The following is a 27,343-nucleotide window of genomic DNA, read 5'->3' as shown; positions in this document are numbered from 1 at the left end:
TTTTTATTTTTTTTTTTAGACATGCAAACTTCTAAAACTCAAAAGTCCACAGGATACGTTTCTGGTCTAATTTCTGTGGCTTTAGAGGGTTTTGGAAAGAAGAAATGAATGTTCTTCGCTGTATTGCATGAGGCCTGAGTGAGTTTTGAGGAAGCCTGATTTCAGGTCACTGCGCATCTCATTTTAAAAACAACAAAAACTGGACTGGATTTTAGAAATGTGCCCTTCAATTGGCAGAAATGACTCAGTTTATATGTACACTATGGCAGCCCCTCAGCTAACGTGCACGGAAATTGGGAGGAAGACTTCACCACGAAATTCGCATCAGCGAAAATGGCGAGATGACTTTGTTACATAAGTATGTCAGATTTTGCAACCCGATTTCTCAAGGAACAGTGACATGGCTTTAAAAATGTACACAGGAACAGGGACAGACTTGACCAGCTCGTTACATAATGCCTTACGAGGGCCATTATCATCCCTTTTCAGCTGCTGGTTTCCATGGCGATGTCGTCTATCAGCCAGGAAATGACACGCCACGCTGTTGTGATTGAAATTTGTGTTGGACAAATCGGAGTGGTGAGTTGACACAGCCGCCTCGCGCCACCAACTCCAGCACCTGGGTGCCTGGGCCTCTGTCCTGCGTCGCCGTGGCGACCCACAGAAAGGCCGCCCCCTTGGTGTCTCTCACACACCGTTACGTGACCTTTCATGCACAAATCACTCTCAGTGCCCTAAGCGGACCTGAAACGCCGCTGGTATGGGAGCTCACACCAAGATGCTCAGGAGAGAAACTGATAACTGATAACCTTTGAGAGGTGTTCAAATGAAGCCTGAAACGCTGGGTATTTGTCCTGGACCATACAGATCGATGATCCAATCGAACGAGGTGCTTTAGGGAGGTGGGGGAGGTGCTTCTCAGTCTAGAAGGTTAATTAAACCGATCAAGAGCACACTGCCGGAACGCCACTTAATGTACGCAAGTCAGAATGTTTGGACACACCTAGCCATCCATAGAAAGATATTTTTGTACTATTCTCTATGTTTTAGAATACTTACAAAGATATCAAAACTATAGAACATATGAAATTATGTACTCACCAAAATTTTTTTTGCATTGCACTAAAAAAATAATAATTAATTTGTTGGGGGCAGGGGCAGCTCTGTGGGGCTGAGACTCAGAAGGTTGTTGGTTCAAATCCCTGGGTCGACAGAGTGATCATCAGGCCCTTAACCATACTGTCTCCTCCACACCAGTTTCATGAGGTGGCCTCCTGGGATGCTTAACCAGCTGTCCTGTAGGAGGTCCCACATATATGCTGAGCTCTCATTGGCCACTTTCCCTTCACTCTCTGGTCAAAGTCCCCCAAAACCATCTCTCTGCTGTGTTTCGGTCAGGTGGCCAGGTCACGTGACGCGACACTACTTTGCGTATCCAGACTTTTGACTGGTACTGTACGTGTAGACAGACCCTCGCAGCCAGCTGGGGTACCGGCAGGCCTGTCCGGAGAACACTTCACTGTGCTTTGCGGAAGCTCGTGGAATATTGATGAGGACGTGACCTGGGAATGCAATACCTCCGACACGCTTGTGGCGAGCCGTTGGAATAATGGCACCCTAATTAGTTTCCTGCCTCACTTGGGTGTTTGTGTTGTTCTGGCTCATGGGGCTTGCCTGTTTTAATTGGGCGGACAAAAGAGGATCAGCGAGACTGTGGAAAATAATCATGTCACATTAAAAGTACCGACACAGGGCGACAAGGTCCCCTGACAAAAGGCTCTATTCGTCTGTTTGAGGTTTAGTAATTTATGAACTATATAAGTGATTGGACTGTCCAATTAGACATATATAAAGACTCAGAACTAATTTCATACCCCAAAAAATAAAAGCCTGAGCTGACTGACATCCAGCACTTTTGAGAGAAATTTCTCTTCCCTCCACCTCATGACATTTGGACTGCTATTTAATGTTAAATGGCAAAACTGACTTTATGACATTTTACACACCTTTCTGTGACATTTTTATGACTGGTTATAGGAGACCGGAATACAGCTGAGGGAAACATTTTTCCTGTTTTGTGTTTTGAGCTCTTAAATCAAAATTTTGTGGGAGAAGTTATAGTACGTAATGCGGGAAAAGGTCTTCCTCTTCTGTCACCCGTGGAAGAATAGGAAGGAAAATATACGGTGTTACTTGATGAATGTCAGAGAGAGGTGGCGAGACTTGCGGGAAACTAGGAGACACGGTCGACTGACTCATCATGAAAGTGGGATCCCTGCAAACCAAAACTGCTTCTGTGTCTATAGTCTCAACCAAATGCAGTTTCAACATGCTGTTCAGCTCTGCTGTGGTTGAGTCTGCTGATTAACACAGCTCTGCTCACATCCCTGGTATTTACAGTCCTGGTGGAAAGTCCAGGACTCCAGTTACCTGAAGGCCTTCCTACTGTCTCAGGTAGATTCGTCTTTCTGCACACAGGGATACATGTCTGACATTCTGGATTTTATCACAATGCATCCAAGGAAACCACTATGCAGGCCAAGAGTGCTCGACCAGTCACTGTACACTAGGCTGAAAATTTATTGACCTACCTCCTTATACTTATTTCTCAGGCACATCATCTATGTAAAAAAATTCACTGACACTAATACACATAAAATTATATTCTGGAAGGCTGGATTATAAAACCAAATTACAGAGGTGGAAGTTTCAGGTCCATAAAGTAAGAATCCAGACCGTGATTTTGCTAAGACCTACCCACTGAGTACTCTGTGATTCTTCATGCTCATCTGGCTGGTTGAAAATAAAACATGGTCTGGATTTTTACTTTCCACCTCTGACAAATCACGATTGCTAATATTCTGAACCAGTCCTAATTTGTTATCTAGTGCTACCTTTAGGAGCAGGGATGTCCTATGTAGAGACTGACACCTTACAAACTCAGTACAGACTGATACTACACCAGTCGTGTAAATGCACAGTACAATTAACACGAGGACATTGCTCTTCTACACTAAAACCCAGGAATTCCTACTCTCCATTCAGTCAGTGACATGTAACTTTGCACATTGCTCTACCATATTACTCTGCCATATTACCTATGTCAACCATTAAACAAATATTTCATACTTGTTTAATATATTTATATTTAATTTACCCATATTTTATATTTCAGTCATTTTTTCTATTTATTTCATATTTATTCCATAATAACATTCCTTCGCAAATCGCAGTTATTCGTCTACTTCAGATCTTGGTTTATAAGGGTGCCTAAGGGTGCACAAGACCCTCAAATTAATAATGTGGTACCTAAGGAATCCACTCAGTCCATGACCGCATGGCTGTGGGAATCGCGATATTTTCTTCTGCCAGCAGTTGTTTATTGTGACGTTTTGTCACTGCCTTTGTCTTGCGCCGCCTAATCCCGTTACATGTTACTGACTGAATGGAGAAAGTAGGAATTCCTATGTATTAATGTACAAATAAGATTCTAGAATGTGGAATCTTGAAAGAGTGGAGAAAGGTGCAGGTGACCGAGTTGGTGCCTCTCGCTTCCATCAACAAGCGGCTCTCGTTGAATGATGTCGCCTGTGCTGTATCTAAGTAACTGCAGGCATCTCTCTTCGCTGGTCAGCGTATCGACAGAGGTTCTCCAGGCGATTTCCCAAACGAGTTATAAATCAAGGCCTGACTAATGAGATGGTAGGAGGCTGGCTGAGTCAGGGCAGCGGTAATGAAACACAAATACCAAGCAAGCGGAGCTTCTCCCACACAGCAAAAATATGGCTCTGGGAGGGAGAGAGAGTGAGATTTATCCTCGCCTTTGTCATACCTCACATACTTACTTCAAGGGGGGTGGGGGGGGGGGGGAGGCCGATTGTGGCCCAAAAGTTTCTGAAAATACCCAAGTGCTACGCTCAAACGTTTAGTGAAGCGACGGAACCGGCGTTTTGATCCAGATTTATGAAGAGTGCCGAGAGGAGGCTGGGATGTTCTTATTCCCAGCTGACCTGCAGCTTGGAGAGTGGCTAGTGGCCTAGTTCCTTTCAAGAAGTCCCTAGAGCGGACCAACGCGGTTATCGTATGGCTGTCAGTTTCAGCTCCACCTCTCCACACTTCTACCTTCCTTGGCAGCTGCAACTACTGCTGTTGCTAGGAAATGGGAGACCGGACGACCGATGCGGCCGACGCCTATGAGGGATGCCGAGTCACTGAAAGGGCCCGCAGGAGACAGCAGGGGCCGGCTGGGGCCTCGAGACGTGAGGCCTCATATCAGATCAGGTAGTTAGCGGAGATGACAAATACTTAGCGAGCAGCAGATTGAAAGCTGGATCGAGGCTACCTGAGGCACTCCGACAAGCAGGCCTTCGGTGAGGCAACGCTCAGGTGGAACCACTTGAGAAGCGTCAAATCCGTCCCTTTCGAGCAAAAAAAAATGCAGCATCATCCCAAGCCGGCAGGACCCCCACCGGTACAGCCTACTCTCACAGCTGGCGTCCAGGCCCCCAGCACCAGGTGTTCTATGCTCCCTACCTCCTTCTAAAGAATCTGTACAGCATGGAGCCAGATTGCTGCTCCCATGTCGTACAGCACATGTCAGCCTCTCTCTCTTTTCCTCCGGCTGCCTTTAGAATGATCGCTAACAAGAAATGGATTTTTCTTGCAAGTTCACCCCAGAAATAAAAGAGGAGGGGAGGGGGGGGGTCATTGAAATTCAGCTTTGGTTAGTATGATCCATGTTCTTATTACTATCTGTGACATAAAGTCACTGGGTTTGTGGCCACAGTCTATACTGCCTCTAAATTATTCATGGTATAGTTTTAATCATCGCAAGCCCTTTCATTATCACAAGCTGTCCCTTTTCTTCGTGGGAAAAGAAATAAGCAACGTTAAACAAAGGCAGACGAGAAGAAGAAACTCTTTGGCGGTTTTCATTTTTCCCGCAGATCCTCGGCAGAGAGACGTAGACCCCATGTCAGTGATTCTCACGATCTGCACCAGACACCCCCCCCCCCCGTAAGCTGGCATGTCCCCCCTGTCCCTGTCTCACCATCGCGGCGACAGCAGGAATGCTGCGGTTTGCCGAGAGCCTATGCATCTAATGTCCCTGCAATTCTAACACCACGAATAAATTAACAATGAACTGACAGGTACGTCGGCGGCAGATACTGTACGTTCTCGAGGCACGGCCAGTTTGTTCCCGGATGACAGGCTGACTGATCTGCACCCACACACACGCAAGCACAAGCAGCATCTTGAAGACATGCTAGGACTTCATTTACGTACTTGGTTGGCCCCTGTACACCACACCTGCCTAATTTGATGGAGGCCAGCTTAATTGCCAACTCGTTCGAGTTATAATGGATGCCTGGATTTGCATAATTATTAGAACTTGCACACTACCCATCATTAGTCGGTAAATAAGGTGCTGCCCACTGACGCGATGACCTTTAGCATTAACCGAGGAGCGGAATCACGTGATTGATTTACTGGTTTGACCTTCTGGGGTTGAGTGGGGATCGTTTGACCTCACGGAGAGGCTCGTGTGTGATTAATGCGGAGGACAGCGCAGGACAAAGGCCTCCATAAATGACCGGGAGGAAATCCAAAGGAAGAGGCCATGCTGGGGTCAGCTCCTCTGTTTCTGAGGTAATGTAAACACAGAACAGGCAGACTCTGCCTTCCCACTGCTCCCAAAGCATGCTGGGATCCAGTGCTCTGAAAACCAGTTCATATGTCATCTAAACCGGGTCCACCCAGACCCTAGAGATATCTGGAACTGTTCTCGCACCGTATACATCCAGGGGTGGATTTCTTGTTTTGGGGACCCCAATCATAGAGCCCCCTTCCCCACTGTAGTGACTCTTTGCGGCCGACAGGGGGCCTCACAGAAATACGTGACTGCTTACGTCCACTGTTGCTTGTATCTTGCTTTATAATTATTCCATATTTCCTCCTCTGACATGATGCACACGTAGCTCGACATTGGTGATAAAACTGCACCAGGCCACTTTGACCCCCCTATATGACCGTCCACCACGCCCAACCAGACCAGTGTTCAGAGGCCCCCAGAAGTGGGCTGTGAGGGGGTCTGTGTGATAATCGCAGTGCGCAGCAGGAAGATTTACATGTATTTCAGTGGGCGGCCTCCTCTCCCACACCGCATGTTCGCATGCCTGCATGCCCGCATGCCCGCATGCCGCACGCCTGGCAGAGCTGTGGGCACACTGTGCTCGGCGCTACGGAGGAGAGTGAAATTTCTGGGGGCTGTAAAGTTACTGAATTGCAAATTAAGGCTTTTACAGCATGGCTAATGTCTTCTGTGAATTATTTTACTCCGTTATCCAAGAATGGGAGGATGAGATTTTACAAAAGGACTATTTTTGTTAAACTTAAATGAAATACAGTTTTTATACGGACATCTGGAGAGGATAAGACCACCTCCTGCCAGCTCTAATACCTTTTATATTAATCAAACAGCTCCTTCTCTTACTGGGGACTTCTGTCAGTTTCAAGAGGAATCTGTTCTTTGGAGGGAAGATTACACTCATTTCATGAATAAAGGGCAGCAGGAAACCACTGCTGAAGTGTTTCAGCCGAAATGCATCCTCAGATTTCTAAGCCAGGCCTGACCTTTAACCAACAAAACGAAAGCACATTTCCTGGGATCCGGCGAAACAAATTCAGCAGCTTCCCTGGTCGCTAGAAGAAGACGCCGGCTGTGGATGGGGGGGGGGGGGGGTGGCAGAATCTGAGGAGCACTCACCAGCGCCTCCTGCAGGAGGGCGCCAAGCTGGCCGTGACCGTGCTTCTGAGCGAGCTTCAGCGGCGTGTCCCCGTGTTGATTGGCGAGGCGAAGGGCCTGCTCGACCCCTGGGCACTGCAGAAGGACGCTGGCCAAGCCACGGAGGCCATTTTGGGCAGCAAAGTGAAGGAGAGTGGGCAGATGCGCTGAGTCTGTAGCTGTCAAAGAGATAAGAAGGGATGCTGTTGAATATATAAGTACAGATATTTATGAGGTGTATGGGGGAGGGGACAGTGGCATTTTCTTTATCCAGGTGTTAAAATGAAGTGAGCAGAATGTTCTGAACAAGTAATGTGGTTATTTTTGAATTAACTGTCTGCAGAACAGGATAATTGGTGCAAATCAAAAAAGCACATTGTAACCTTAGCATTGCTAAGCTTGTCAGAGCCACAGGCTTTCTCATAGACAGCAGCTTCACCTTGCTACAAAGTCACAGCATCAGCACAAGGTAACTGACTGACCAATAGTGCGGAAGGATCTTAGCACATTACGCTTGGATGCCCAATCAGTTCTTTTCTTCTTCATTCTCTTCTTGATAGACTTCGACAGCAAAAACGTCACACACAACAATAACTGATGGTCTATTGAACTTAATTCCGGTATAAATACGTCTTCACAAGAATGAAGTGTTTTTAGAAGATGTGCCAGGTGTAGATGATGCCTGGTAAGAACTGCAGGAGGGGTTGCATGAAGACGGAACTGAGGGTCGTTTTGTTCTTAAATATAAAACCAGTCTGACTTAGTTTGATTGGTTTAAACTTTTCTATTCATTTTGTAGCATCCTTTCGCAATAATATATGCTGCTATGAAGGTTTTCATTTAATGCATGTCATTATAATAACAGAAACTGAAATGATAATGATATGGAGAAAAAAGTGTTGCTCACTTTAACTAAAAATACTTCATGGATAACAGGGCGCGCTGGATGACTGACAGGTACATTTCTGGTAAGTACTCAGTACCTTAAGCTCTCAGGAGGCAGAATAGGTGGTGAGCGCCACATCAGAACATTGGCCATTCTGCTGATGATGTCATAAGTAGGGGACAAGTTGCCTTCTCCTCATCAAGGACCATAAATCCCAACTTCTGTTAGCTCTGGGTATGAAAGCTGTCTTTTAAATGATAAAATTAAAAACTACCTTTAAATTACTTCACCAAGTATTTATTTATGGCATTTTTGGGTCAATAGACAACTGGAGGCGTCATAAGAGTGGACTGTTTTACTGTTTTATCGCATAAAGTCACCTTTACAGTCACCCCGTGTGTGATTCTGCAGTAGCGATGGCTTACAGCGTGTCACGGTGAAGGTGCCCCCAGAAGATCGAATACCAGTTTTTCTTCACTGAATGCGATTTTCCTGACAAAACTGGGGTTAAACTAGTGTGTGGCATTTGTTCTTCTACATTGATATTCCGGTGTTCCCCCCCCCCTCAACAAACTGTTATTTCTCTGTTCTATTACTTGTACGGATGCAGTACATTATATGTAGTATTAATTTTGTCCAGTCGTGTCCCGGAGCAAGTTTAAATTAAGCTTCTTCTTTTAAACAGGAGGCAGCCTTCCTGCCCCGAACACATTCCAATACGCAGTTACAGTTATCGATAAGTTTCTCAGGAATGTTAATTACTACGAATGCATAATTAATTAAAACGGTAATCATTAAATCCTGACAGATTAATAAGCGGTCACCGTAATGAGTTATTCAGTATAATTGATAAAAAGCTATTCTGATGGCAATGAAAAAAACAGATAAAATAAAAAGACCACTTTGTACCAATAGCACTTTGGTAGGGTTCAGAAGGTCACGTAGCAATGAAAGTAATTTTGGGGGATGTGCTTTCTGCTTCACGTTATACTTGTATATATAGAGACTAATAAGCTGGAACAGGACACAAGTAATCAGATATATATCCCCTCACCAGTTTAATTAGTGTAAAAATATTCGTAGTCCATTATGCAAAGAACAATTATTAAATGCATCATTCAGCTTAAACCAAAGATCAAACATGTTTCCCAAGCATCTTGTTTTCATAGAATTACCACAATCAGTAACTTATAATGGGTTTTGGAGGACGTCCATTGTTCAGTCTGTCTGTATTCCATATCTAAGGCAAGGTTGTGATGAGCCGGGGGTCTATGTCAGGACGCGGAGCGCAACACGGCAAAGGGACACCCCGGACAGGATGCCGGCGCGTGGAAGGGTGTGAACCGGGATGCATCTGCCCGCCGTGGGCCATTCAGCGGCCCCACAGAGGAAGCCGCCACAGAGGCGGGGGGGGGGGGGGGGGGGGGGGGGACTCGCAGGGCCCCACAAACATGCGCAAAAATAACCGGAGATATTTAATAAAGGACATGGATGGCGACGAGAGAGGCGAGGAGGTGGGAGATGCGGAGGAAATCGAAAGAACGAAAGTGAGCATAATCCCTGGCGGCTTCTCCTTTCCCCTCTCCCAGGACCCGCAAGGTATGTCTAAAATATGGGCTCCCTGACACGCAGCTTAATTGCCCCAGTATGGCCTTCAGTAAACCGAGACCCCCGGCGTGAGCGCTGTACATTTAAAAGGCAAAGTCATTAGAAATGCATTACAATGATTAATGAGCCATTTTTTTATGGGATCCGTCTCTGGGTTAATATTGCTGTTGCGCATTCATCACTCCCCCTGCCATCCCCCCCCAGGACCGAGGTCATGCCAGAACCCAGCAATCAAATATAAAGCCCTTTGCTTCTACTGAGAATCCGAGTCCCCCCACTTTTTAGTATTAAATCCTACTCTGGTGCAGTGGTTATGTAGGCAGGCTTGTGGGATATTGAGTCAGAGGAGAGACTTGACTCCAAAAAAAGGGACCTGCCCATGTGACAGGGGAAATGTTAAACTTTTTTGGCTAAACAATTAAATAATTATAATAAACCTAACATGAAATGTTACACTACAGACAAGAGGGTCCGCTGAACGCTGGGGGTAGTTATCACCCCGCCTCATATATTACAGGATCTCCTTGTACTTAAAAGTAAAATGCAACATTTGTCCTGTATTTGCGTACACGTTGAATACCCCTACTCAGTAAATTTTTCTGCGGGTGGTTACAGAAAATTTTGTACAACGCAAACCAGTCCACCAAAATTAATGACTGGGATCCCCAGCAGCAGACTGTTTAAGTAAATCAATGCTTCAAGAAAATAAGACAGCATACTTTCAGTTATACAATAAAGCTGAAAGGGGATTTTCTATTTTTCCCTCTCCTTTAGTGTGTTATATAGCTTTACATGTAAGTAAACGGTCTGCAGTGCCTTAAGGCCCAAAGCACACATCAAAGGGAGTAACTCCCACCACAGAAACCACTCTTCTCTATTCTGCCTGAAACGCCTCGTTGAAATTCCAGCCCTTGCTTCTGTGGCATGGTGAGGTCACCTCGTAACACAATCCCTATTGGCTGCCTGCCTGCGAGGATCTGTCTGGAGACTGCAAGACAAGGGCAGAATGTGTAGGGCAAGCTGACCAATAAGAGCACACTTTGCTCATTGGGGGTGGGGCCTAATGCCTTAACAGAGCGTTTCATGCAGAGTTATAGGCAGAGTGAGAAGAGATGTAGAATATGAGAAAAATATGTGTTTTTGGAACACTGAAGCATATAAATCCATTCTAGCCCCCCAAAATAAAATTATAAATGGTGAAAATGAGTATAATAGGGCCCCTTGAATAGCAATGTCCACCACAGAATACGGCATTTATGGGGCAGCATGGTGGCTCGGTGGGTTGCCCTGTTTCCTCATACCTCCAGAAGCTCGTTTCTCCTTCCTGAGTCATGTAGGCGTCCCCGAAAACTCCCGTCGAAACACATGCACTTAGGTTAATTGGCATCTCCTTGTTGCCCGTTGTGTGTTATAGTGTGTGCATGTGAATATGGATGGGGAAGGATATGTTAATCACACAAGACAAATTGCTTCTGTTCCACCTCTCGCATTATCTGAGGGTAAATAAGAGCCTCTTTCCTCGAGTGTTACTCAGTGACACAAAGACGGGAGTTCAAATTAGTAGAAATTCAAATGCTAACGGAGCTTCATGGTACGGGGGGTCACATGTTTAGCGTTACTGGTTGCGGAGGATTTGACGACGATGCCGGTTTCGGTGTAAGTCTTTCAGGCGTCCACTTCCTACGGGGAGTCCTGGGAGGGAAGGGGCTGTTAGGGCTGCTCGTTAGTCCTTACGTGAAGTTAGCGATGTCGCCTGCGTTCGTAAGAATACAGACCTTTTCTGGAAAGGGCCTAAAATAGGAAAGTGGCCTTTTCACACCAGCTGTGTGGGAGCTTTCGTGTTTGTCATGGCAACCGCACTGGGGACACAGAGAATGTGGGCAAGGACAAGCACGCCTCCCTCCATCACTCCCCCTCGCCCCCGCGAACGAGATCGCTCACCTCCACGGACGCCTACCTTCTCTGCGGCTGCCGCTGGTGCTCTGCAGCCCCTGGAAACCCCCCGCAGGTAACCGTCTGGTCAGCGAGGAGGTCAGGATCTGGTCCACCTTCTCCATGGAGGAAGTCTGGAAGGCCTGGAGGCACAGATAAGCGATGAAGCACCATACGCAGGAACAGAAATCCGGCCTGGCCGACGGGCCGGACAGGAAGCGGGCTGCGGCTCCTGGTGAGAGTGTCTCGAACAATGTGGCCCCGAGGTCACTCACGTTCACCAAGCTGGTGAGGGTCCACTCCCTCAGCAGATAATATAACCAACCAGACTTCCTTTGGAAAAAAAACCCTAAAAATACCAAAGACTCAATCACCTTTCTTTGTCCTTATAGAACAACTGCATACAACCAATAATAAATAAACTACAAAATTCTGCAATATAAATAAATCTCCCTAAAAGTGGCTGTATAACTTTATTGGCGCTTCCAATATATGTAACTTAATTTTCTTATATTAATGTATAATCCAACCATCCATCCATCTTCCAACTGCCTACACGGATTCTGCTGTTTTTTTTAAATATTTTAATAGCAGAGACAGTAATAAAGAATGGGGAGATAAGTTAAATTGTGGCTATAGTGTGTTTTGCTTAAGGCAGGCTGATAAGTTACGGCTAATGGCTAATTTCACGGGTTCTTACTGAATTACCTTTAATAGCTCCAGTCGCTCATCACATGACTGAGCGTATATTCTGATTGACCTTGATGTTCTGGTTCAGTCTGACACGGTTTGCCCAGTGGGGTTGTGCAACGATGCCGTCTAGCCTGAGGTATTGCGCAACATTCATTGATGACGGATCCATATGTCATTCCCTCCCTTGATGCACCCCAACCTTCTGCCCCCTGCTGCCTGGGATAGAATCCAAGCCCAAAATAAGTGATTCGAAGATGAATAGATGGATGGATTTGTTAGTTACCCCTTGTCCTTGGATCTCTGCCTCTTGTCGACCACAACCAGAGGGCACTAGTTTGAAAGACAAGGGGGAAACATCTTTAACAAGCTACTTATACTGCTAGATCCCCTCCATGTGAATGAGGACCCCTCCTGCAGGTGGAACCATTGCGGTTTTGATCTTCTTATACCTTCACTAGTAAACAGGAGAAAGGGCCCCCTTCTATAAGTAACACACAGGTTATTGCTCAATGGGGGGGGGGGGCACTATGAGCTTTATACCAGCGGAGATGAAACCAAACATGGGGGGAGCGGCTGGGGGTCAAGAGGGAAAGGAATCCAGGCGTGAGGGACTAGTGTGATGAGCTCAAACTGGAAATGAACTGGAGATACTGGAATTGATAGATAATAGCTCAGCTGGAGTTTCTCAGACTCGGATCTCACACTGTAAAGGAGAATGATGAGGAAACACGCTGACAGATGGGAACGTCCACGTTCCTCACAATGCTTCTCAGTGCAGAAAAATGCACAGTTCCTGGCGTCCAGGTCAGTAATTCTGCATGTTCTGTACTATATCTGAATGCCAGGTTTACTAATAGACTAACTGTAATCTTTCGGCTCATCAGTCTAGCTTAAAATGCATTGCGTATCCATCCGTCCATCCACCCATCAATATTCATGAGCGCTTATGCGGTACAGAGATCACGGAGAGCCTGGAGCCCAGCCTAGCTGGGACACGGCAAGGGAGACGTGTGTTTGTTTTCTTGGGAAAAACACTGGTTTACCGTAGCTCAGATGTAGGTCGACATGACTTCCCGATAAATAACTAAATTTAAAAAAATAAAAATAAAACGACCAAAAGCAGGTGTGAAGAAGCATTGATTTTTTATTTTTTTTTTGCAACCTTAATCGAAGAAATCTAAAAAAAAAAATCACGTTAAACAATGTGCTGCACCAGTTTAAGCTAAGGCATTGTGTAGCTTTTTATTGCAATGATAGCGGAAAAATGGACCATTAATGTTAAGTACTTTTTTCTTGCGCTTCTCATGCTCAGCTTCCCGGTCTGTGTGGGCCCACCGCAGAGAAGTCTGGGAAGCCTGCTTTGTGTATCGCGTGTTCGCTATGATTGCAAGCCATGTTCTTTAGGGAGGGGAATCCCCAAGTCAGGCCTCCTCACCTGAAACATGAACTCCACGGGATCTGCGGCCTTCTTTAGGAGTTGGGCCACCTCCTCCATGGGGCTGTAATACTGCAGCTGCACCTTGGCTCCGAGCAGGACGCCCCCACTGCGGACGCCCAACGTGACCGCCCCCGCTGGGAAGTCTGTCCGACAGTTACAGCACCGTAATGTTGTTAGTGGCCCTTGATTGGGAATTCACTGCAGATTCTTTGTGGGTGGATTTCCTCTCGTCTCACCTGGGGCTTTCACCTGGAGCGTGTGCTTGTTCCAGGTCACCGGCTTCACCCTCACCGTCGCCCCCTGCTGGAACTCCACCTCCATGTCTGGGGTTGACTCGGTATCTTTAAGTAGAACAGAGACCACCCCTGGATTCTATAAAGAATGGGGAGAAGGTGGGGTGGGGAGAACAGCTGGAGTGACGACATTGACTGGTGAGATACTGCTCACTGGGACGACTTGTGGACGGTGCATGTATAGCAGCGAGTCAATAAATACTGCCCCAGTGCTGTGAGAGGCAATGTGCTTACTCCGCCTCTTGGCTCTCCATCTGAATTGAATTTAGTACGGACTTTGGGAAGTATTACCTAATTCAGTGTTTCCCAGTTCGGTCGCTGGGGACCCACACACAGTCCACGTTTTTGCTCCCTCCCAGCTGAGGAAGCAAAAACATGGACTGTCTGGCAGGGAGCTCTGAGGGAGCAAAAACATGGACTGCCTGTGGGTTCCCAAGGACCGGATTGGGAAACACTGACCTAATGAGTCACTTGAAAATGAGTAAAAAAAAAAGTCTTTTCGGTCTAAATAATTTAATAAATCCATTAATTAAAGCCTTGCAAGGTTCTGGGATTGGGGTTCCCTATCCGTGAGAGTGAAATGGAAACAGATGCTTTTATTGTTTTTACACTTTTACGGAAAGTGTGCATCTGGGGAGCTGTGCTGGCTGCTGTTGTTTACTTGGTCTGTAAGGATATATATAAAAAATTAAAGCAAACCAGTAACACTGACACACTGGGCAGAGAAGCTGCGGCCACTTACATTTTTACTCTCTCTCTGTCCCTCACTCTCACTCTCTCTCTCTTCCCCCGTGTCTCTCACTCTCTCTCTCTCTCTCTCTCTCCTCTCTCTGTTGTTTTTGGAGTACCACTGGCCCAGTGCTCAGGGAAGCTCTCCGGAACAAGCAGGCGAGCGGTGGCAGGGTGCTGCATTATGGCCCAGAGGTGGGACACAGACGGGGGTGGGTTGGCCCTTAGCATCGCCTCGCTTGGCAGCACTTCTGTGAAGAGGCGTAAGCCCCAGGAGACCCAGTAAGGGGAAAGGCGGATAGACGGGGGGGGGGGGGTCTTCAGTCCGCTGACAGGCCATGTATAACCCTGTATTCCGTCAGCATCAACTTCACCAAGAGGAAACTGAGACTATCTGCCAGTGAGCCTGGGGAGGAGGGGGAGGCATGGCAGCACTGCCCCCCCACCCCGACGTTTGATAAATGCAGTGCTTTCAGTGGCTTCTGTGGTCACGACTCTGCATGACCACCACTCACAGAAAGTCGAATCTGTCGCTCTGAGTCGCTGGATGTGAAACGGCCTTTTTAATCATTAACTATACGCACACAGCGCTGTCATACCGAAAAAGGGTAGCGGGGCACTGGCTGCGTCCCAGAGGCTCCGGAGAGCAGCGTGGCTGCCCGACCCCTCCTGGCCCGGACGTTTGAATCCCGCCTTTTCCCTTCATGTGCTTATAAGCACATCCCGCGCTGTGTGGGTTACTGAGGGCGGGGGGGGGTAAGCAGTGGCTCCAGATTGTCCCTGGTGCGTGAGTGGGTGTGCTGTGAAGGGCAGGAATCCCAGATGGGGTCTTCCCCGGTTATTTTTTTTGTCCTGTGCTTCCTGGAATGGGCTCAAGCAAACCCCCACATAACTCTGCATTGCATAAGCAGTTGGAAGATGGATGGGTGATTTGTTTGTTTGATGTTTGTTAGTATTATAATAGATTCCCAAAGGGCTGGAATTTCTTAAAGGAAACGTGTGTTTGTCACTTGGTTCTAGAACGTTTGCGGTAAAAATATGTAAAAATACTAAAAAAAAATAAAAAATTCTAATAATTTCAGGTAAATGAACTTTAAATAGATGTTTCGTTTGTGATTTTAATCACCCCCAAAATGAAAACCCTTTACCGTTTTCTTTTACTTTGAAGCTTGTCCAACTTGAAGTATATGTATTCGAAGCGTGAAGTTCTCACATAAAAGCACAACAGCCGACTGTTTCTGAGATGCAGCTGTCCACAGGCATGTTCCTCAGATGTTACCCTACGCTGCTCCCAGCTGTGGAGGAGGGCCCAGTAATGCCTTCTCTGTAATTTTCCAGTACTGTTGTACATTTACCGTCTTATTCTGAATGTAGCTTGACAGTAATGTGTGGTAACCATATTAGTGCCCTGAAAAATGAAGCCATGTACTGGCATCCTGCAAGCCTCTGATTTTGAGCCGGACTCTTTGCCTTTCTGCCGGCACCTCGCAGGGGTTGGGTCTGCTTGATGGAGAGGAGATGCACCGTGACGTTTCAGGATCCCGGTGATCGGCCTCTGAATGCAGGACGGCATGGTCTTTTTGAGGAGATTTATGAACCTGACGGACTTTCTGCGGCCCAATTAACATGTTTCTCATTCCCCAAGTGGTTCACAGAGGCAGTATTGACCACTGGAAGACTAATGAGTTTCTGGGAGGTAACAAACTCTGGGGGGTAGCAGTGGAGTGCCGAGGTCTATATCTCCATTTTGTGACACAAAATCTGTTATCGTGTAGCGATGCCTGCCAAATGAAATCTGCGATGCCTTCCAGAGGCCCAGCCCCTTAAATCCATCCGACCCACCCACCCAACCTCCTCACCTGACACGGCACCCGGGAGGGAACCACCTTCACAGCGATGTTGGGCAGAAGCCCCCCAGTTGACTGCCTCCTCTGCTGTGATGGCTTCAGATCTGCGGACTGTGCCGTCACCAAGCCGGGGTCCAGGTCCACCGGAGAGCCTGAGGGGGCTGCGGGGGCTGCGGGGGTGCGACACTTCAGATGGGCTGTCGTGTTTTTTTTCTCTCCAACAAAACACAACGCTCACAAAGTTCAAAGCCCTGGCGTCTTCACTGCCTGCTATGCCCCTCCCACTGTCCCCCCCCCCCCCCCCCCCCCCATGGAGCGATACTGCCGTTGCCAAAATACATAAACAACAGGAATAAATAAAGATTGTTTGTTGTTTAATTTCATGACACAATACATAATGTGATAATAGCAACATTATTGTATAATTAAAACTTAAATAAATAACTACAAATAATAATAATAATAATAATAATATCTCAAATAGGGCGGCATGGTGGTGCAGTGGTTAGCACTGTTGCCTCTCACCTCTGGGACCCGGGTTCGAGTCTCCGCCTGGGTCACATGTGTGTGGAGTTTGCATGTTCTCCCCATGTCGTCGTGGGGTTTCCTCCGGGTACTCCGGTTTCCCCCCACGGTCCAAAAACATGCTGAGGCTAATTGGAGTCACTAAATTGCCCATAGGTGTGCCTGTGTGAGTGAATGGTGTGTGAGTGTGCCCTGCGATGGGCTGGCCCCCCATCCTGGGTTGTTCCCTGCCTCGTGCCCATTGCTTCCGGGATAGGCTCCGGACCCCCCGCGACCCAATAGGATAAGCGGTTTGGAAAATGGATGGATGGATGGATATCTCAAATAGCAGGTGCTTGGAAGAAAACTCACATCTTTCATACAATATAACCAAAGATGCAGGACTGTAAGAATAAATTAATAACTAGTTAATGCATTCAGGTATTAGTGCACTCGTTAAGTTATAACGCATTATTTCTTTGATTCCATGAACTTTAATTGCTTTAAATTTGATAGCCCAGTGGAAGAATAACATGATCCAAGATTTTTAATGGAATTTAGTCTCTGCACTGAATTTACAGATAATAGTCTTTTTTCATGTGGTCTTGCAACATGACTCTGTAGTTATATTAATTTAGCAGATATTTTTGTCCCAATGTGAGCCCGGAAGGAGATCTCTTCTGAAAAGGGGCTTGTATCCTGGATCTTCTGATTAAAAGGATCTACATACTGAGCTACCCAGGCTCATTTATGTCATTGTTAATGCGTGTGATTTATTGCAGTAACATTAATCGCTTGACAGTACATTGCAACTGTTTTGTTGCAAATTTAACATGTCCTCCACCCACATCACAACAGCACAGCACCCCTCCATCTAAGACAAAGTGAAATCAACTAGCAACATCACCCCCCCCCCCCCTACAAAGCAGTCACCAATACCACCTATAGGATTGAGCTGAGCTGGGTATATCACAAGATCAACCACGTAATAAAGCGCAGAGACAAATATAACTAAAAGTTTTGTTTGCGGATAAGCAGGGTACGGTAAGCATTGCGATTTGCATACTTGTTGCATGATTGATACTAACTGTGACCTATGTACAGAAATGTGCAGATATTCGCACGCGACACGCAGGTTTCACATAGGTTTGCATAAAAGCCGGAAAAGCGTGTAAGCAAAGAGATCAAGGAAGACATTGCTCTTAGTGAATAATGATTTTCTGTGCATGCAAAACAGCAGCGCAAAACTCACTGACTTAAAAGTGCAACCCCGATTGAGCCATTCATGTAGACACCTTCTAACAGCAACAGTAAATTCTAGTTTCAAAGCTAGCCGCTCACAAAAAGCATCTCCTGCAAACAGGTAGTGAACTAATTATAAAGTTATTGTGATTTCAGGTATATGTTTTATAATTTATGCACATCATTAGCCACGGCCTGTATAGCTTATTTGAGAGCCTCATGAATCAGTCTTTCCCGACAGGCGATTTTACGATAAATTTGCCGGGAAGTTTACTGTTGCGTCTCCGGCTAAGGATCTCCTGAAACCCTTTAATGATCATCCCACAATCGAATTTAAAAACAGAAAAGACTGCTTAGTCAAAGCATAAATTTACCCAGTGAACGCGCACTCTGAATCGATAGCAAGTATGCTCCACAGCAGGGCTGCTTTTGAGTTCGATTGCCAATTGAACGAACTTCCCATACGTTTGTGTAGTTTTAAAGGAATCTTTAACTGAAGTGTTTTTAAGTGCAGGACGGCTCTGTTTTTTGTATTTCTTCAACACGATATTTTTCTCTTCACTAGATCTGTCTAAGCTACTGTCTTCAAGCAATGTTTTAAAAGTCTGTGATCCATCCAGTGACTCATCTTGATGCTAAAAGGGGCTTTTGTGAACTTTTTGTGCGCCTTTGTTCCAATCCAGTAGATTTACTTCATTTCAGCCCATCTCACTGTAGGTATAACCGTCACTGAATTAATTCAGGGCATTTTTCAGTGTTGTGATGTCACTTCCTGTGTTCATATTTGAATACAAATCCCTTAACATCACGCTGAGAATCAGAGCATTCTCCTTGTCAAAACTGTCAAAATAGGTTATGAATAAAAGCACCTTTCACATGTGCGCCTTTCCATGCAATGGGAATGTAATTCCTGATTCACGTGTGTCACGCAAGTTCCCATTTAGCTTTATGAATGCAGTAATAGTCCATCGGACCCTGGGCAGAGATAATGAGCCCCCCCCCCCAGGCTGGTAACTGCCCTGCTTGCGGTTTACCCTGGACCCCCGTGGCTCTATAATTATATCTCTTGGGGGCAGAAAATCTGATCACAATAGACAAACACTTAAATAATTTACCATGTCAATTATTGTTCACCTGCTGCGACCGTTATTGTTCAGGGCGGGAGCGATATTGTTCAGCTAAAATGGACGGATCTTAATTGAATATGGATTGTTTTGGTATGATGAAGGAACAATGCTGACCGAATATAGTCCATGTTTTTTCTTTTCTAACTCAAGTTCAACACTCCTTTATGCTTTGTACTGTCCAAAGACTATTACACGGCCTAAAAAATTTGAATTTGATTATTTTGCGGCCTAAAAAACATTTGAATTCATCCAGTAATTAAGTTTTTCATTTTAAAGAATGCTCGAATTAATATTTATTCATCTTCATCTTATCAATAAAGTAATGAAACTCCATTCTTTATACCCATCATGTAAACGGAGAAGCTAGTGCGGACTGCAGTGGATCATTGCTGCTTTATCGTCAAACTTGCCAAGTGCCAGACGCTTAAATAAATCCACTAGTGGCCAAAATTGTGGAAACACTTCCAATTTGTAGAGATTGCAGAACTTTATTCAACTGTTGTTCCAGTTACTTATTTGATCATCCTGTGTTTGATATTTGTGACATTCTTTGAATGTTTATGAACATTACCACCAATATTCCTGTAGTGAATTTTTAAATCGTAATGCCAGGAATGCTGAGAGCTTCCTCGATTTTGGCCACTGGTGTGTGTTGCAGTTCAGAGAGGATTTAAGGAAGTACGTTTAAAAAAAAAAAATACATTACTTGTTTTATCAGTTCTGTGCACTTCAACAGACAATTCTAAACTTCTTCAGAGAAAAACAATCTCTGTCTGTTTAACCAAATTTTTAATTAATCACCTGTTGAATCCAGGCGGGAGCTACTGGTAATCCCACCCCCCCAATTTCCTTCATTGCTAGCCTCCAGTTTGTGGCTGGCACTGACTAATTATCTCCTCACTTTCACAGTTTAACAGCCATTAGTACTTTAAATGGTTTTATCATTCAACTTTAGTCTAATTAACTTTCCAGTTAGATTTGGAACTCTGGGGGTGGGTGGGGGGGCTTTCCTTACACTACACTTCATCATCGCTATCACAGGCTGGTCTGACTCAACAGATAATAGAGCCTTGGGGGAAAGCAGACCTATGAAATTCTATTAGTGTGAAACGCTGTTTATTCCTTGGCAGTTACATCAGTGCTGCCCTGGCGCCATGATTGATCGGCGTCTCTATTAGAAACGGAGTTTAATTGTTTGGATCATTACGCAACTTCCAGCATGGCTCCGCTGCCTCCTTCAGGGCAATTGTCGGCCCTGGGCAAGTTTCACAGAAGTAAGACAGCAGGTCCCGGTCGGCATAGATACTCTACTGTCACCACTTGTAATGTAGGAAAAACTGCAGATTCATCCATGCATCCATCTATCTATCCATCTATCTATCCATCCATCCATTTTCCAAACCGCTTATCCTACTGGGTCCGGAGCCTATCCCAGAAGCAATGGGCACGAGGCAGGGAACAACCCAGGATGGGGGGGCCAGCCCATCGCAGGGCACACTCACACACCATTCACTCACACATGTACACCTACGGGCAATTTAGCAACTCCAATTAGCCTCAGCATGTTTTTGGACTGTGGGGGGAAACCGGAGTACCCGGAGGAAACCCCCCGACGACACACTCCACACACATGTGACCCAGGCGGAGACTCGAGCCCGGGTCCCAGAGGTGTGAGGCGACAGTGCTAACCACTGCACCACCATGCCGCCCCAACTGCCGATTCAGGTGTGAGAAAATATCTGGTTGGGCTTACAAGGAAGAGAGAATAGTAGCACAAAATACACTATTGACTCTGAGGTCTGCATTTCGGGCGACACCAGGAAAATCTTTTGGGATTATCCCCTGGATGACCAAGACCCCAGACAATGCCTGAGCCCCATTGTTAGCCGACAGAAGTCAGCACAGCTAGACTGTGGTTCGTTCCTGCAGACATCAGACATCCATCCATCCATCCATTTTCCAAACCGCTTATCCTATTGGGTCGCGGGGGGTCCGGAGCCTATCCCGGAATCAATGGGCACGAGGCAGGGAACAACCCAGGATGGGGGGCCAGCCCATCGCAGGGCACACTCACACACCATTCACTCACACATGCACACCTACGGGCAATTCAGCAACTCCAATTAGCCTCAGCATGTTTTTGGACTGTGGGGGGAAACCGGAGTACCCGGAGGAAACCCCACGACGACACGGGGAGAACATGCAAACTCCGCACACATGTGACCCAGGCGGAGACTCGAACCCGGGTGACATCAGACATTATGCCCGCTAATTCCTCTCTCTGAACAAAGCAATGCAGCTCCAATGTCTCGCCTCGGATCTCTGGATTACACATCACATGCCTCTCGAGTTCTGTCGGACTCGGCAGTACATTTCATGCTGTGAGAGGCAGTACAGTTTGTATAATATCCATCCATCTTCCTTGTGCACAGGGGAGTTGCCCATGGCGTATCCCAGCAAGCACTGAGGCGTTGGGCGGTGTTGGCAGAATAGTAGGACTGATATCACATCCCTCAATCTGAATTCTCAAAGATTAATCGATTCGGCGGAACGATTTTGACTTTTATGTAAACGTTTGTGTCTTTTGGCGCAGTGGAGCAGCCTTCGCATCTTTGGTGATATCGGCTCCCTGGCTGTGGAGCCGTGATCCAGATTCAGTAGGACGGTTTGGTACAGCAATGGCTAATGGCTAAACTTAGCACATGTAATATGTGATGTTTATCAGGAATCGACCACCGCCACATCAGGAATCCCCATATAATGGTCGCTGTGACTGACACTACACTGCAGTCACATCCAAATCCATAGCCCCCACCTTTCTCACACTCAACACTATGCCTGTGTCCAACATAACACTTCTACTCAAAGCTAAAACCTGTACTGAACTACACTAATTTCTCACTATTCCTCTGGTTGGCCCCATGATAACATTTGCCTGGACGGGTGAAAGGAAACGGTGTACTCCCTCACAACAATGACAGAACACCGCAACACATTACAATAACTCAACAAGTAGATCACAGTCTCTACAATAACTCAATAGCAGACCAATACTCCAAACAAACTGCCCAGAAACACCATCCCACACTTTCAGTTTATCTTTATATAGCGCCTTTCGCAACACTGTCGCCCCCAAAAGCACTCGACAAGAGTACGCAGTAATGCATTACTGCATGATGGATGCAAAATGGAGACAGGGGAAAAGGGAAGATGGAATGAAAGAATGTCAGAAGACATCAGAGGAGGGGAACCAAAAAACTCACAAGAAGGGAGAAGCGTAACCCAGTGTCACATGACCCAGTGTCATGTGACCCAGCACAGTACCTCTCTGTATGATCTTTGTGACGGCAGCCAGGTAGTCCTGTGTGTCCTGCTCACTGGAGACCTGCAGAAAGCCCTCCTCCAGTGGCACAGCCTTCAGGAGTGGGGCCGGCGTCTCCACGCCGCACAGCAGGACCACGACGCGGTTCGCCGGATGCAGCATGCGCGCCAGGAAGGAGCGGCGGGCCGGATTCAGGTTCCCCAGCATGCCGCGGGACAGTATGAGCAGCTTACACTTGTAGTCGCCGGGGCCGGGCTGTAGGTGCTCGTCCCTCTTGCTGGTCACCGTGGCGATGTCATAGCGACAGATGCTTGTCCTGGCGATGGAGCCCGTGAAAATGGAGCCCAGGTAGGACGCCCACTCCTCAGCCTCAGTCTCATAGATGATCAGGAGATCCCCCTCTGTGGAGAGACCTGCTGAGTTTCTGCTCGCCTGGCATTGACTACAGTACCAGTCAAAAATCTAGACATACTTCTTTGCGTTTTAGCAATAAAGTGATACAAATATCGAAATGATATCAAATAAAAGTGTTCAACATCTCAAAATTTTCAGAAGTTTCGACTCTTCAAAATAGCCCTCTTTTGCTTGGATGACAGCATCGCAGACTCTTGGCGTTCTCTCAATAAGCTTCCCCAAATTCTGGGTACAGGTTGCTCCTGCTCTTAAGCTTCAATCAAACCCGTCCCAAAGCTTTACGTAGGGGGATCGTGGGGGCCAGGTCATCTGCCGTAGCACTCCATCTGTTTCCTGGTTCACAAGATAAAACTCACTGCATAACTCTGAGTTGTGCTTAGGGTCATTATCTTGTTGAACAGCAAATGTCTTTCAGCAGGTGTGTCCAGACTTGTGACTGGTGCTATATGCTCTAAAAACATAGTCAGGATGTTTATTACAGCTCATTAAGTACATATCCGCTATAGCAAAGTCATTTATCTCTCTGGTTATTTTTAAATTGTTAGCTCCTTCAACGGGGGCCAAACCAGCGAACACATACAAGACTTGGGTTTAATCATTGATTGTACTAGATACATCATAATTATGTGCCCCCTCATCACATAAAATTAAAAGTATAACGAATGAATTTTCAGTCTAGTCAGAGTCAGCGTGTTCACTGTGTACATAGAATTAAAGGGAAACATTTTACGTTAAGAGTTGTTCTGAAGTTTAATTATGAAACAGACATTAAAAATTTCCACCCCGGCAATTAAAAAATAAGCCTTGGCTGATTTTCCAGCCTTAATTAAAAGCATTCGGAAAAAGTAAAGGAAATTAGTCTTTGAAAAGTATTGAAAGGGAGTTAGGAAGTGGAGAATTAGTAGATAATGCGAACTCTGCATGAACATCTGTATCGTTATTCTGGGGGGGGGGGGGGGGGGGTTGGGGACAAAATAAGAGTCTGAGTGGAGAGCGAGGAACAGAAAGGGACCACTGACCTGTGACACTCATCTTTCCCCGACGCTGCTGTGCTGTGATCTTCTCCCTCCTGTAGCAGGAAGCACCTCTCTGAGCACATACTGTAGTATTTATCGTCAGCTGCTACCCTGCTAGCTAATGAAGCGCGTTGAGTTTCCCCGTGCTGCGATTGGATGAGGTCGATATGTCCTGGTGACCCGAGAGAACATGGCCACCCCATCGCTAACAATGGCTCTTCCGTTCAGGGTGGGAGGTGACATGCTCCTACCATTCGAAATCCGCCCCTCCCACGCCCCCACTTTTTTGATAGAACAGACTTGGTCGGCAGCAACGAGGACTCCTGGGACGACACGGAGTAACGGCCAGCGCACACGCGGGGCCACGCGAGGGCAGAGCCTTGCATGGGCGAAAAAGAGTGAAAAGTGCAGCCCTCAGAGTCAAATTGCATTTTCTTGGTGCGTCTGTGAGATTCAGTGCACGGATGAAGAGGTTTCTAGATCAGCGGACGCAGCTGGCGGGCAGTACCTGTTGGTACGTGCCCTCGTCCAATCACGGCTCAGGGGACGCAGTGACACATGGCCGCAGTGCTTTACATAAGACTTTTGTCGGAGGGTAAAAAACAAAGCAATGTTGTGAGATGCAACCACAAGGTGGAGAGGGCTTGGCTGCAAGCCCAGCCCTGGATGTTCTGATTCCCTAGGTGAGATTCTGTTGAGCACCCCCCCCCCAAGCCCACAGCAGCCTAAAACAGTAGTTCATTTATGCTAAAAACATTAGCATAGGATATCTGCTACTAACTAGGTAGCATCTGATTCACAACAAAAATGTCACAGAATGTCAGAGGTTTTTCATCAGATCTTTTTCACTCTGTCTTTTACACCCCCTAATCATATAGCACCCTAGGCGGCTGCCTATGCCACCAATGAGGGGGGGCTGCTTGGCTGCATGACTGTCGCATAGATCCTTGTTGTGTTTACAGTGCAGAGTCACGGGCTACAGGGAAGTTAATCCTTAACCAGTTAGCGCTGGTGTGTGCAGAGGTTGTTTATCAAGAAAAGTTGAAGCGGGGGCGGGGGGAGGGGGGGGGGCAGAGGACACGCTGAGGGATTTTCACAGAAGGTAACAATGTGAGCAGGAAAATGACATAGATATTAGAGTTATAAGAGTGCATATTCATAGCGGTGCTTAGCCATACTAATCTGCCGTCGGTCCCCAGAGGGTCGCTGTTGTTGTTCTGTTACCCTGAGCTTCTTCATTGTGCCTCAAGGGGCATCACTGCAGACTCCCAGCTCCAGACTTTGGGATTTGAACCCTATCCCTTTGTTGTGTTGTGTGAGTTCCATTTTACGTAATCCAATGTGCTCTTCCCCTGCTATGATGCTTGGGGCATGAAACATCCATCCAGAACGAGTATAACTTGCAGAGGTGGAAAGTTCCGGTCTAGAAACTACAAATCCTGGTTTTATTTCAACCAGCCAGTTGAGAATAAAGAGTCAAAGTCACAGAGAACTCAGCTGGTTGGTTGAAACAAAACTTCGGTCTGGATTTGTACTCTCTGGACCTGAACTTTTCACCTCTGATAAATAGTAAACTCTTTAAACTCTTCCAAAACAGGTAAGACTGAAGGACTCGACGGACCTGTTGCCGACAGTCTGGCTGATCGCTAACGTGTGTCACAGAGACCCTGACCCCCCCCCCCCCCCCCCCGCAGGAGCCGGATGCTCCTGCTTAATGAGCACGGCGGTAGATTTGCTGATGCTGAGTGACTCACCAGAAATGTCGCGTTTCCCCATAAAGCGCTGAAGGAAATTTCGGCTGGAGAACGCCACCCCCCACAGCTACGGCGCCCCACGACGCCATGCCGCACAACGAGATTAGACACGCCTTAAGCCATTCGCTAATCAAAATCTCGCCGGGGGATGTACCCCGTGCCTTTTTCACCCCCTCGTCTCCTGGAGACCGACTGACTCTGACCCCTGTGGTTCAGGACAGAATGGACCTGCAGCATATGGAGATGCAAACCGGAGTTCCACAAGGCCTCGGAGTTTCACGCGATACTTACAGCCGCATCCTCCTCTCTGGATCTAAAGCCGACAGTAATCCCTACCTGGCATTACGCGGTTGGCGCTGGCACAATTGCTTGACACGCGGCTGAACATCCTGCTTCTTCATCTCACATCACCATGCTTGTGGTGGCCATTTGTTTAACTGGCTTGACGGTGGCACAGCAGACAGCATCCAGAGCTGTCAGTTTGATTCCCGCCCCCGCACCCGTGTACGTGAAACCAGCTCGTTATTGCATATTGGAAGTCAAAGCGACACGCAGATGCCATCAGTGTCACTTGTCAAAAACCCGCCAGAAATATGATTAGCCTGCTGGTCACCGGAATCGAACCTCGTCAGTTTTTTTTTGTGGCAGCGGACAGAACCTGAACCCGGACCTAACAGTCTTGATATAAGGCTACTGACTTCTGTGGCATCTGCCAGAGGAGAGGAGTTCATTTTCACAGATGATCAGTTAAATTTTACCTGGGGGGGGTGAACCTCCCTCCCAGTCATCACTCCGCTCATCACTACGTCCTCCAACCCAAACCTTGACCGCCCCCAAAGTCACAGACAATCAGGGGCCGAGGGGACCCCACACCCCCCCCTCCCCCAAACACACACACACTTACCCCTTGGTGAAACGGTCATGTGACTTGACCGGTGTTTTTGGAGAGTGCGGTTACCTTTGCTTTTCTCCCGCAACCCTAAGCATACAGCTCAGCAGACCGACATCCTGAAACTGCCCACGTTGTGCTGGTGTCTGTCCTGCGATGGCCTGCCCCCCCCCATCTTAGACTTCCTCCACCCTGGACCTTGAGCTGCTCCTGCACAGACTCCAGGCTCCCTGTGTTCCTATACCAAATTAGCAGCTACAATGTGTCAGACCAAAGGATACCAAACAAACAACTTCATTTGGAACTAGAAGAATGGGATCCTCCTCACCATTCAGGATGCATCCTTCGCTCTCCAGGGCTCCTGAGTAATTTCTTTGCAGAGTTAATTATAATATTCTGGCCAGAGCTCAGTACTATCTACTTGAGAGCTATATAAATAGATATATATAAATGATATGTTATCAGTACCACTCTAAGATGTTCTACAACGATGAGGTACTAGATGAAATCGAGCTCTACTTCCCTGTTGTGGTGGCTGGGTGCTATTTTAATTCTGGGGTATATGAACCTTAATCTCTCACCACACCCGCCAAAGAGTATTTAATTTGTCCTTTAATTTGCCAGCGATCAGCATGGTAAATATGAAGCAATTTACTCTGTGTGCCCCAGGATGCGCTGTGGGCCCCATTCATAACCAGCGCATGTCCAGTCTGCTACAATTACGGAGCGATTTATCCGGCCTGAGGAGGCTCTGTTGGTGATGTCAGTCTAATCCATCACAGTGAAATCTCCAAACCGCACTGCGCTATCGGTGTCAGACAAGATGAGCCGATTCTGATGCCTGGAAGATGACGTTCTTGTGCTG

The 27,343-nt window shown here is 46.8% G+C and overlaps 1 protein-coding gene across 3 annotated transcripts in view; it reads right to left on the bottom strand.

The window, feature by feature from the left end:
- The window catches only part of LOC125704539 (B-cell scaffold protein with ankyrin repeats-like), a 50,033-nt gene extending 23,425 nt beyond the window's left edge, over positions 1–26,608 (bottom strand). The window contains exons 1-8 of one of the 3 annotated variants that reach the window (XM_048970200.1): positions 26,548–26,608; positions 23,839–23,888; positions 22,408–22,806; positions 16,223–16,380; positions 13,578–13,713; positions 13,339–13,484; positions 11,236–11,353; positions 6,767–6,963 (exon numbers count right to left, since the gene is read on the bottom strand). In XM_048970200.1, the coding sequence (XP_048826157.1) occupies positions 6,767–6,963; positions 11,236–11,353; positions 13,339–13,484; positions 13,578–13,713; positions 16,223–16,380; positions 22,408–22,806; positions 23,839–23,888; positions 26,548–26,576 (1,233 nt within the window). In that variant the 5' untranslated portion in view covers positions 26,577–26,608. Of the gene's footprint in view, positions 1–6,766; positions 6,964–11,235; positions 11,354–13,338; positions 13,485–13,577; positions 13,714–16,222; positions 16,381–22,407; positions 22,807–23,838; positions 23,889–25,925; positions 26,389–26,493 lie in introns of those variants that run through there. The other 2 variants (XM_048970201.1, XM_048970199.1) reach the window with 2 other exon arrangements.
- Between the last annotated feature and the right edge of the window lie 735 nt (positions 26,609–27,343).

The sequence above is a fragment of the Brienomyrus brachyistius genome, chromosome 12 (assembly GCF_023856365.1).
Source record: "Brienomyrus brachyistius isolate T26 chromosome 12, BBRACH_0.4, whole genome shotgun sequence".
Classification (NCBI taxonomy): Eukaryota; Metazoa; Chordata; class Actinopteri; order Osteoglossiformes; family Mormyridae; genus Brienomyrus; species Brienomyrus brachyistius.
Note: the sequence above shows the minus strand (reverse complement) of the source record. Positions and strands in the feature narration are given on the sequence as shown.